General features: G+C 48.3%; 1 protein-coding gene across 2 annotated transcripts in view; it reads right to left on the bottom strand.

Annotated features, from left to right (window-relative positions):
- MCM3AP (minichromosome maintenance complex component 3 associated protein) overlaps positions 1-12,450 on the bottom strand; it is a 41,665-nt gene that overhangs the window by 12,057 nt on the left and 17,158 nt on the right. For both annotated transcript variants that reach the window (XM_060100315.1, XM_060100314.1), the window contains exons 14-21: positions 11,924-12,024; positions 9,533-9,664; positions 9,064-9,177; positions 7,626-7,778; positions 5,904-6,101; positions 4,074-4,142; positions 3,855-3,989; positions 2,209-2,362 (exon numbers count right to left, since the gene is read on the bottom strand). In XM_060100315.1, the coding sequence (XP_059956298.1) occupies positions 2,209-2,362; positions 3,855-3,989; positions 4,074-4,142; positions 5,904-6,101; positions 7,626-7,778; positions 9,064-9,177; positions 9,533-9,664; positions 11,924-12,024 (1,056 nt within the window). The remainder of the gene's footprint in view (positions 1-2,208; positions 2,363-3,854; positions 3,990-4,073; positions 4,143-5,903; positions 6,102-7,625; positions 7,779-9,063; positions 9,178-9,532; positions 9,665-11,923; positions 12,025-12,450) is intronic.

Here is a 12,450-nt window from a genome sequence, read left to right as displayed (position 1 = left end):
GGCCCACATCTTGACTTACACCTGGTGAGGAATCCTGAGCCAGAGGGCCCATCTAAGCCACACCTGGACTTCTGCCCCACAGAAACTGTGAGTAACGAACGTTTGTTATTTAAAGATGCCACATTTGGATGTTTTTTGGTTTTTGGTTTTTTTGGCCTTGCTGCACAGCACGCGGGGTCTTAGTTCCCGAACCAGGGATCGAACCCAGGCACCCTGCAGTGGAAACGCAGAATCCTAACCACTGGACCGCCAGGAAATTCCCAAAGCTGCCACATTTGGAGGTAACCTGCTATGTAGAAATAGATAACTAATACACATATTTTAATGCAAAGTCGGCAGAGAACATCTAAAGTGGATAAATCAGAGAAATGGCAGTGTAAGGACATGATACGGCAACAGGACAGAAGTCAAGCCTTGGGGAAAGGAGCCAGAAGAAGGGGCAGGGGCTGTGACTTCTCCTCGTAAGTCGTGGTGCTCTCTGAGTTTTTAACTACATGCAAGTGTTATTTTGACTTACAATTTTAAGAATAAACGCAAGAACAAACTAATTGTCCAGTAGGTGAAGTCTGACTTTGTCATCATACGAAAAAGGGAAGAACATGCCCCAAGATGTTTCTGTTACCTCTGAATGGTGAGAGCTTAGATGGCTCTTATAATCTTTATACTTCCTCTGTATTTCCTTATGTTTTTAAAGTTTTATATATGTATTACTTTCACGTTTTAAGAAATACAATAAATAGTATTAAAATGGGAAGGAACAAACAAAAATCCTATAATCAAACTACAGTTTGAAGCCGTTCCAAGGACAGGAGGAACATGCACTGGAGTGCCACATGCAGATGTCCGGGTGTGCCATGAAGGTGACTGTCAGGAAGAGGAGAGGTCAGGCGTGGAGCCTTCGGGTCAGGACACGGTGGGGAGGGCCGCTTTCACTGGGTCCTGCCCTGAGCGTGCCGCTGGTCCTGATCGCCACACTATGGGAGGCACCAGGCCCAGGTTGGGCAGCTGGCCGCAGCAGCAGCTACCGACACCAGGTCTGCTCAGCACTGAAGCCCACACTTCCTGCCATGTACTGCTATTTTCTAAGTAAATAAAATATACATCTGGTTTTACTTCTGAACACACACAATAAAAGTTGAAGTTCATTTATGCAGGTCTGAATCTAATGAGGAAACAGGTTCTCATTAAACAAGAATCTCTCAGGGAACCAATTAAGCTCAGTGTTGCACAAACACCTGTAAAGAACAAAAGTTAGGGGCTTCCCTGGTGGCGCAGTGGTTAAGAATCTGCCTGCCAACGCATGGGACATGGGTTCGATCCCTGGTCTGGGAAGATCCCACATGCTGTGCAGCAACTAAGCCTGTGAGCCACAACTACTGAGCCCGCGTGCCACAACTACTGAAGTCCGCACACCTCGAGCCCATGCTCCGTAACAAGAGAAGCCACTGCCAATGAGAAGCCCGTGCACTGCAACGAAGAGTAGACCCCGCTCGCCGCAACCAGAGAAAAGCCCACATGCAGCAATGAAGACCCAACGCAGCCGAGAGAGAGAGAGGAAGAAAGAGAGAGAGAGGGAGAGAAAGGGAGAGGAAGGAAGGCAGGAAGGGAAAGGAAACGAAAGGAAAGAAAATTAGAACTTATAATCAAAAACTGAGGACAACTTTAATGTGAAACAAAAACAAGTAACCTGAAATGCCCACTACTGAACCTATGTGAAAACCCCATAGGATTAAAAACCATTCGTCTTTTGGTAAGACCTGATGTATCAGGAAGCTATTTAACAAAGATTTCAGCAGCTGACAGACCATATAAGATGCAACAACCACTGCATTTGTTTGTAATGCTCTGTCTCATCCCTCTTGGGTTAGTTACCAGAGGTCCGTGGAACTCAGGGCTTCTGAATTATAGGTGAACGTATGTACTTTTCAGGATTGTTCTGGGTTTTCACCAAGTTCTCAAAGAGAGGTCTGTGACCCAAGACAGTTAAGACTCACTGCACTCCTGAGAATCTAGCCTGGTCTCTCACACCAAGGGGGTGTGCATGGAATGTCGTCAAGACGCAAGGAGGAACAGATACGACACTTGCTTCTGAGCCTCCCACATTGTTTCAGGGCCACTTCAGGGAAGTTATATGACTCCAATCATGTCTGGGAGTGAGTGCAAATGAGAAAGTCTCAGATGTAAATACACTAAGTGATGGTCACTCACCTTGATGCACACACTGACAGAAACTGTCTGATTCCCTTTGCTGCTGAAAGTGTTAAAGAGAGTGAGTGTCTGAATCCCACCAACATCACGGCATGTGTCATCCACTGAGCCATCATCTCCTGTGAACTTGACTTTTAACCAATTTGCCAGAATTCTGTGAATAAAAGAAAATAACACTTGAAGGAGAGTCTAATCCTAAATTTGAACTACAAAGAGAAATGTTACACAGATGTAAATCCACAAACACCAAATCTTACTATAAAGTTGATCTGGACTAATAAACAGGCTGTGATTTTTTAAATGGAGTTAGGAACTCTACGGGGTTATATATTTGAGAGGACACTCATTCTAATGTGATTTATGATTTTGAAGCACAAAGAAAAGATTTTGAGCAACAGAAAAGGTCCTTAGAGTTTACCATACAACCCAGCAATTCCACTCCTAGGTATATAACCAAAAGAACTGCAGACATATGTCCACACAAACACTTACATGTCAATGTTCACAGAAGGGTTATCATAATAATCAAAATGTGGAAACACCACAAATGCCCATCAACTGATGAACAGAGAAATAAAGTGTGATATATTCATGAAATCAGATATCATTTGGCCAACAAATGAAGGACTAATATATGCTACAACATGAATGAACCTAGAAAACATTATGCTAAGTGAAAGATGCCAGTCATATAGAAGACTACGTGTTTTCGGGTTCTATTTGTATGAGATGTCCAGAATAGGCAAATGAATAGAGACAGAAAACAGATTAGTAGTTGCCAGGGGCTGCAGGTAAGGAAGGATGGACTGCTAATGGGCATGGATTTCTTTTTAGGTGAAAAAATGTTCTGCAATTAGATAGTTGTGATGGTTATACAACTCTGTGAATGAATATACTGAAACCAGTGAAACGTACACTTTAAATGGGAGAAATTCATGATACGTGAATTACATCTAAAAAAGAAAAGTAGGGCTTCCCTGGTGGCGCAGTGGTTGAGAGTCCGCCTGCCGATGCAGGGGACACGGGTTCGTGTCCCGGTCCAGGAGGATCCCACGTGCCGTGGAGCGGCTGGGCCCGTGAGCCATGGCCGCTGAGCCTGCGCGTCCAGAGCCTGTGCTCCGCGACGGGAGAGGCCACGACAGTGAGAGGCCCACGTACCGCAAAAAAAAAAAGTATAGTTTCTGGAAGCAACTTGTTTACAAGAAACAATGCCATGTCAACTTTTTCGATTTCTTTTTAAAAATGCCAGAAATTTTTTACCTAAGGAAAAAATGGAACTATAGCAAACAAAGTAAACTGTCCTCCCCAAGAGTCTAAAATGAAGCAGGCTCTAATCAGTATACCTCAGCATAGCTTTAAGTCACAATCAAGTCTGAAATGTTTTTGGACAAAGACCGTTGCCAACGATACAAAATAAAAATGTGAATAATCTAAAGCGTCAACTTCAAATAACAAACAAAACAGCCTGCAAAGCTAAGCATCAAAATGAAAGCAGGCGTCAGGGCCCCCAGGAGGAGAGGGGCACACTGGGCTGCCGCCTGGCCACCCCCGGGCGCAACACTCAGCTGCCAGACGCTCTGGAGAAGCCACTCCGCCTCCCGGCCGCCTGCTCGGCATCCGGCCCCCCAGGGGGAAACCTCTCTGACCTGCCAGGACTCCCTGGGGACTGCTCTTCTCCATCAGGCAACACCAGCACCAGCTTCCAAAACACGCGCTCCTGCCGCCCCGGGAGGTGCTCAGCCACGAGGGCTGGCAGGTCCAGGGGTGCCCATGCCGCGTCACTGGAAGGGACAAAGCACCACAGGTGAGCCACCACGCGAGCCCCCGGCAGGAGCAGCGTACGCGGCGGGCGGGCGCGGACCAACCTCAGCAGCTGCTGGTAGAAGTGCTGAACTTTCATCTGGTGCGCCACCTTGCTTCTGAGCCACCTTAACCTGCGAAGGGAGAACCACACGGAGCCTACGTGAGGCCCATTCCGCACCCACGGAGGAACCTGATAAGCGCTTAGTGATGTTCGGAGTGCAAAGCAATTGGGGAGTGAGTGTCTCCCAGTGGGGAATACTTAGGAGACCAAGAAACCTTTTCCGATAGAGACACAGTTTAGTCAGAGGACTTGTTCGTTCCATAAATATCAAACAATTATCTACTGTGTGCCAGTCGTGGCAGATCAGCAGTCAACAGACAAAACTCCTGCCCCGCTAGAACACACGCTCTGGTAGGGAGAGAAAGGCCTCTGTTAGTGGGTGGCGCGACAGGCGCGGTGGGCGTGCTGTGGACTTACACAGGGTGGTCAGAGGTGATGTGGGAGCAAAGACTGAAGGGAACAGGGGCGCCAGCACGTGAGTTCTGGGGGACAGGCCAGACCCAGTCAGGAGTGGGCCTGGCACGTGCACAGGACGAGCACAGGGAGAGCGGCGGGGGGGGGGGGCCACTATGAAGGGACTCAGAGAGCAGCCCAGGGACGTCGACAGGGATGTGAGGCGACCTGACTCTGATGTGGTGATGAGGACACCAGGGTGCAGGGGTCAAGGGCGGAAGCCAGCAGATGGACAGGTGGCTACGTGAGAGGGGTTGGCAGTGGAGGTGGTGAGGGTAGAGCCGCAGGACGGTGGGTCTGAGTCCAGGTGTGACCCAGCCCAGGGAGGACAGGCTGGCATCCTGTGAGCCCGAGGAGGCACCGCGTGCAGCAGGCCAGGTGAAGACTAGGTTCCGATGTTGAACTGGGGACACGGGGAAGAGGCCCAGGCTGGAGATGCACGAAGCATGCTGTCAGCGTGCAGGATGGAAAAGGTTACCGGGGAGGAAGCAGAGGGGAAGAAGAGGGGACGGGGGCTGTGCTGGAGGGCGGGGGAGGGGACAGAGAGGGCCGCCCTGACACAGGTGTCAGCCAGGACTCCCGGAGGCAGCCGGGCCGAGGCCGAAGGCCGACACACACAGCACATCAGAGACAGACCAGCACCGTCCCCGCCCTGCCTGCAGACACAGGCACAGGACCCGAGACGCGGGCCGCTACACCGAGTTCGTTAGAGGCATAGAGCTGGCGACAGCCCAGGCGAGGACAAGACGTGCCTCGAGACCCCAGCAGGGTGGGCTGCCACGGCGCCTCTGTGGCGTCTTCCTAGGCCCCCACTGGGAGGCTCCTTTCCAGAGGCCACAGCGGCCTGCTCTGAAGAGAGAGGCTGAGCCCTGCATGGCCAGGATTGGGCAGCTGAAGCCAGGACCTGGGCAGGGAGCCGGGCACATGCGGGGTGGCCAGGAGGAGTGGCAGGGAGAGCCATGCGAGGGGACACGGGGAGGGAGCCCGTAAGAGACCTGACGGCAGGGGGGGAGTCGCTAAAATGCTGCCACCGCAGACCCAGGGTAGCAGAGGGGTCGGGGTGGTGGTGGGGGTGAGGCCAACACGGACCTCTGGCTCCACCACTGAGAATGGACATGATGTGTCCTTAAGCTAGGAAGGCAAGGAGAAAACAGGTAATTCCAGGGAAAATTCGATTGGCAGGACCAGGAGTGTTTTAAGGGGAAAAGGCAAGTGAAATCACAGCAGGTAGAGCAACTCTCACTCCAAAAATGCAATCCTGCGTCTGTCTTCACCTCCTCTGACTCCACCCATCTTCCCTGCAAACGGACGTGTTAATCCACACTCTCGATAAAGCCAGTTGGGGCAGGAGGCGCTTAGGAGGCCCCGGGCTGCTGACCTGGTGCAGGAGATGCCCACTCTCCCCGCGTGGCCCAGATCCAAGAGGCCCTTGGCCAGGTTCTCCTCTGCAATGGGGCACTCTGCGCTGGGCGCCAGTGCCCTCAGCCGGTCGTTCATGTCCATACAGCAGGGTGCCGCAGGGAAGGCCCGCATCTGGCGCCTCAGTTTCTTCCGGGCTGCGACACCTTCCCTCCACCTAGAGGAGAGACCAAAGTATCATCACTGGATGTTTTTGCCATGGGGACAAGGCAAAAACATCTCCAGCATTAACACGGGAAACATTTTCTGCCAGTATGTTTAGGTCTTTTTCAGCAACAGATCTTAGACTGAGAAATGGATCAGAACTGAAACTCAAGGTATGGGGGATGCATGATAACGAATGAGTGGTGGGCAACGGACCTACTGAACTTGAGTGAATGCTGGGCTTCCTTGGTGGCGCAGTGGGTAAGACTCTGCACTCCCAATGCAGGGGGCTAGGTTCGATCCCTGGTCTGGGAACTAGATTCCACATGCATGCCACGACTAAGAGTTTGCCCATGCCGCAACTAAGGAGCCAGTGAGCCGCAACTAAGGAGCCTGCGAGCCGCAACTAAGGAGCCCGCATGCCACAACTAAGACCTGGTGCAACCAAATAAATTAATTAATTAAAAATAAAGAGTGAACAATCTCTGGAGGCCAACTTGCCAATCTGGATACAGACACAGATCCATATACCCTTTGACCCAGCAGACACCACCGACAGGATTCTCTCTCCAGACGTGTGTGCACCTGTGTGAGATGTCTGTACAAGGATGCCGCTGCAGCACTCTTTGTCACAGCCAGAGAGAGAAAGCCGTGTGAAAGTCTACCAGTGGGGCGAGGCAGGTCATCTACCATGTGCTCTGGCAACGCCACCTCAGTGCACTGACGGCACTGGGGAGAGGCCACCGTGCTGCTGCAGTCAGGTCTCCTGTGTCACCGAGAGTCGAGAGAAGTCTGGCACAGAGTAGGGAATGTGCTCCCCCCTGTGCCGACCACCATACAAAGGTCAGAGGTTCTCGTGGGATGGAGACTCATTTCTCACTGAATCCCCTTTTACACGGCTGCAACTGTCAAGTACACTATTACTTTCTTTAAATGTTATCATGAAATGAATCATCATATAACATACGTAACACATGTACACCCATTTTAAAGATTAATGATAAATCAAACACCCACATCCTTCCATGCAGTTGAGAATGGGTGGCCAAGACCAGCACCTGATGCCCACGGGCCCTGCTCAGTCACACACCCTCTCATTCCCAAAGGTAACCACTATGCCGGGTTTATGTTTGTTATTTTCCTTCTTTAGGGTTGTACTACTATATACAAATCCAAAACAATCCATTTAGTTTGAATATACAGTTTGTATGTTGCACACATTTCCCTAAGAATTGCTTTTTTCACTATAAATTATGTTTCAGAAATTCATCCATGTGGGTGCATACAGCTATCATTTGGCTTGTTCGTGGCCCTCTCCCTGTGTCTAGCACACTGGGTAAACAGCAGAAGGCTACCTATAAATATCTGTCGAAATATAGAGCGGTCCCCCCACCCCAATCTAATTCTTTACTTAGTTTATACCCTTTAGGAAGGAACATGTTACATGTGCGTATTATCAGCTGTTTCTGAAAGCATAATCTTTGTAAAAGACTCTCCCTGTATGCATTGATTTTATCTGTAAGGACATGGGACTCACCGCTGGAGATACTTGCAGAAGCACTGAACTTCCTGGAGGGTCTCTTTTGCAGTCTGGAAAATTTCCTCCCCAAGAAACAAGTCCACCAGGTGGGCACAGACGTCCTCACAGCAGCGGGCCACGCGGAGCCTCTGCTGTGTCTCCACTGCACTCCTAGGGAAAAGGGCAATCAGCAAGGGAGACACTGCACCCAAGGCCCCACCCTGAGGGCCTGCCTTAAAAGCACGAGGCCACGGCCTTAATACTGAAATGTAATGATAGCTTTGCTGCAAGAAAAGCTTGAAGATTTTATTTTATATAATGCACAGACATCTGGAAATGTAGAGAAAAAAGAACTAAAGTGGTACAGGGTACAAGATGATAGATCCAACAGGGCCCCTATAAATAGTCAAGAGATAACTCTGTATCTTATAGTTAGAAATTTAATTTTTAAATGACCATTGAGACAACTGAAATATCTTCTCATCAACAACATCTGATGTTTGCAATTAGAAATGTCTCAAGTATATGACAGCTGGCTACAGGGGCTGACAGCCTAAGGTCATGTGACAGTGGCCCTCAGATAAACCAGAATCTGAAAGAGACTTTTTACAATAAAATCCTGTCAACCAAGGGATCACAGAGGCCTTTATCAAATACATTTAGCCATTAAGTCAAAGAAGCCCAGACAGGCAAGACCCATTTCCGATAGCTGTCCTCTGTGGCGATGGAGACAGCCCTGGGCCGAGCTGTAGTCCAAGTCTTCTGGAACTGCAGAGAACAGCAGTTTCCCTGCACGTCAGTGAGTCCTAGGTTTTACTTATCTCTTAATACCCCTTCCTGGGATTAAGAACAGACAAACACCCATCACTTGTGAGGTCTCTTGCTTATAGTAAACAGTGAAATAAACTCCCAATTAATAGAAATGGAAAGAAATATTAATTAAACAACATACTCTGCCTCCTGGCTATATTCCCCATCTGCACCAGGGGCTGCAGGCCTATCTCGGGGGAACTTAAACGCAAGGACAGATTTCCCAGCACAACTGAACCTCTTTCTTCCCTGAAGCTTGGCACTGAAATTTATAAAGTTCTTAAGTGAAATAGCTCAAAGGAATCTTTTAACATACGAAACAAAGGAAAGGATCTTCTACTGGAGAAAAGCTAACGGTGAGTAACCTGGTGTGGGGAAGACCACCAGCGAATTCTTTTGCTAACAGACACATCCCCACGCCCAGGGCAGGGTCAACAAGGAGGATGAGAGTGAAAGCGAGGGCCTCCTTGGAAGCAACGCACACAAGAACAGGGACAGCCTGTTAGTGTTTGGCTAACCAGAAGATATGCTCCTTGTCAAAATGAAAGCCGGCTAGCGTGAACTGGACCAGCCTGGCCACGGTGCCTCTAACCCTCCTCCCACCCGCCCAGCCGCCTCACATTGCAGGCACCAGCGCTTCACTTACTTCAACTCCTGGGAGCAGGTTTCCCTCACACGTTCTGTCACCACGAGCTCTGTCAGCTCTGCAGCTAGGTCCTGGCTCAGCTGAGTTAACACCAGTTCTCTCTCTCGTTTCAACCTAAGGGAAAAGGAAAAAGAGCACAAGAAATAACAGTCGTCTCACTCTGTGACCTTGCGAGTGGGGATTTGAGTTGTGCTGCCTGACACCTCTGGTTCCACCAGACAGGCCACACAGCCAGGCCCACTCCAGTTCCCTGACCACCCCCCCCACCCCCTCTGGCTGCGGAGGGGCTGCTGCTTACAAGGTGGGACCTGCCGGCTCCCTGGGCCACAGTGTATGAAGGCGCAGGGCGAGCCGTGGGTCTGGTACGAGTGCCGTGGGCAAAAGCGAGAGCATCCTAGGCCAGGGCAGGCTCTCCCCTTGTCCACACCCGCCACCCCCCACGTGCACTGCAGGGATGAGACACCCTCACCTCTCTTCTTCAGCCCGCCGCCTCTCTTCCTCTTTTCGCTCCCTTTCCTTAGTCACTTCTTCAGTTGCAATGTGCCTCAGAATGCCCATGGTTGCAGCTGTTAACAGCTCCTCCATAGCAGCATTGGAAACACTAGACAGAGCAAAGTGGACATTGCTCTAAATAAATAATAAAAGCCACACAAACCGTATTACTAGACTTCTAATACTAGCAAGGGAAAAAATACCTATTTGCCTTCCAGCATAAAAATCAAGCCCATGGTTAGGAACACACACCCTGTCAAAACTGACTCAGGAAAAAAAGAAAATCTGAATAAACCTATAACTAGTTAAGAGATTGACTCAGTATTTTAAAACATCTTCCAGCAAAGAAAAATCCAGGATGAGAGGGCTTCACTGGCAAATTCTACCAAACACTTAGAGAAGAACTAACACCAACCCTTCTCAAACTCTTCGAAAAAACCAAGGCACAAGGAACACTTCCTAACACCTCTAGGAGGCCAGCACTCCCCCGATCTGATACCAAAGCCAGACAAAAACACCACAAGAAAACTAGTGACCAATATCCCTTGTGGACGGTGAAGTAAAAATCCATAACAAAATACTAGCAAGCCAAACTTAAGCAATATACTGAAAGGATTATACACTACCAAGTGTATAATCTCACACTACCAAGAGAGATTTATTCCTGGAATGCAACAAATGAAAATCAATGTAATACAACCACATTAATAAACTGAAGGGGAGAAAACCCACAATATCATCTCAATTAATGCAGAGACAGCATATGACAAATTCAATACCATTTCATGATAAAAACACTCAATAAATTAGGAAGAGAAGGGAACTTTCTCAAAATGATAAAGACCGCATATGAAACACCCACAGCTAACATCATATTCAGTCGTGAAAGATAGAAAGCTTTCCCTCTAAGACAGTAACAAGACAAGAGTGCCCTATCTGCCATTTCTATTCAACACTGTATTGAAAGTTATAGCCAGAGCAATTAGACAAGAAAAATAAAAACATCCAAACTGGAAAGGAAGAAGAAAACTATGTGTATTCACAGATGACAGGATCTTGTATGTAGAAAATCTTAAGGGATCCACTCAAAAGCTATTACAATAAAAAAAAGTTCAACAAGATTGGAATATAAGGATCAACACTCAAAACTCAACGGCATTTCTATTCACGAGCAATGAACATTCTGAAAGTGGAATTGAGGAAACAATTCCGTCTACAATAGCGACAAAAAGAATAATATAATTAGGAACAAATTTAACCAAAGAAACAAAAGACTTGTACAATAAAAATTATAAAACGTTGCTGAAAAAAATTAAGGAAGACATAAACAAAAGGAAAGACACCCATGTTCATGGACTGGAAGACTTCATAGTGTTAAGATGCCAGTACTACCCAAAGTAATCTACAGATTCATTGGAACCACCATCAAAATCCCAACATAACTTTTTGCAGAAGTAGAAAAACCCATCCTAAAATTCTTATGAAATTTAAAGGGTCTCCAAATAGGGAAACAGCCTTCAAAGAGAAACAAAGCTGAAACAAAGCTGAAGGACTCGCACTTTGTGATTTCAAAACTTACAACTTACTACGAAGTTATAGTAATAAAATCAAAACAATATGGTACTACCATAAAAACAGACATATAGGGCTTCCCTGGTGGCGCAGTGGTTGAGAGTCCACCTGCCGATGCAGGGGACACGGGTTCATGCCCCAGACCGGGAAGATCCCACATGCCGCGGAGCGGCTGGGCCCGTGAGCCATGGCCGCTGAGCCTGCGCGTCCGGAGCCTGTGCTCCACAACGGGAGAGGCCACAACAGTGAGAGGCCCGCGTACCGCCAAAAAAAAAAAAAAAAGACTAGATGCTTAAAGTGTTCCACAAAATCAGCTTTATAAAATTTAAAAGTGTAGTTTGAAATGTCTAAGGAAATTTCATCATGGTGTTAAATGTAAACGGTATAAAATGTTTAAGGGAATTTAATCTATCAAATTTATGAAATGTGACTTAATCCAAGATCAAGTAAAGTGAGTGTTTTTATTTTTTAACAGAGAATGAACTAATTATTACTAGATTTTTTTTATTACTAGATTTTTGATCACATTTAAAGTTGAAAGAAAAACAGGTTTCTAATTTACAACTTTAATAAACCTAATGCTACTCAAAAATCATACACACATAGAAACTACCTGCAAACGACAAACACAGGTCAGGAACGTGAGAGACTATACCCACCAGCGAGCAGGACCGACACTGAAGCCTGTACAAAGGGGTAGCTGTGATCTCTTGTTGAAGACTGAGAGCAGCTTTATGAAAGGAAGCGTCTGGAGGGAGTGCAGACAGCCTCAGAGCAGGAGAGGCACCGCACTTACCCCAGGGCTGTGGCTGCGAAGGCCGCCCCAGCGGCGCCAACTTCCTCGCAGTCCCTCTGAAGAACCTCCTGGATGAGCTCATCCACCACCTGCGCCAGGTCCTAAGCAGAGGGCAGACGGGGGTCAGGAGCACTGGCTGGGGAAACGCCGCCTAGATCCAGACCCAGCTTATCACCAAGCAATCTGCCTTCATGGCCTAAGGTACTGAAGGTCTTCACGGAACCACAGAGACATCATGGACCGTCCGCCCAGCTCAGAAATCCCTCCAAAACCTCATCACTGGAAGCTGTTTGAAGGCATCTAATGACCTTACACGGGGGTCGGCTGTGCGCTCCTGGAAAGGGTTCCTGCTAATAACCAGAGAGGAGCCTTCTGGACATGCCAGGACAAGCCTGCTGTCTGCTCGACGACGGCCATTCAGACGGCCACAGTGCCGCACCCCAACGTCACACGGCCCCAGCTTCTGTGGCCCTTCCTCACTCCCTACCTCAGGCCTCCTTGATCCCCCAGTGGGGTGGTGCCCAGTG

The sequence above is a fragment of the Mesoplodon densirostris genome, chromosome 5 (genome assembly GCF_025265405.1).
Source record: "Mesoplodon densirostris isolate mMesDen1 chromosome 5, mMesDen1 primary haplotype, whole genome shotgun sequence".
Lineage (NCBI taxonomy): Eukaryota > Metazoa > Chordata > Mammalia > Artiodactyla > Ziphiidae > Mesoplodon > Mesoplodon densirostris.
The sequence above is the reverse complement of the archived record's forward strand: the minus strand, read 5'-3'. Positions and strand labels throughout refer to the sequence as shown.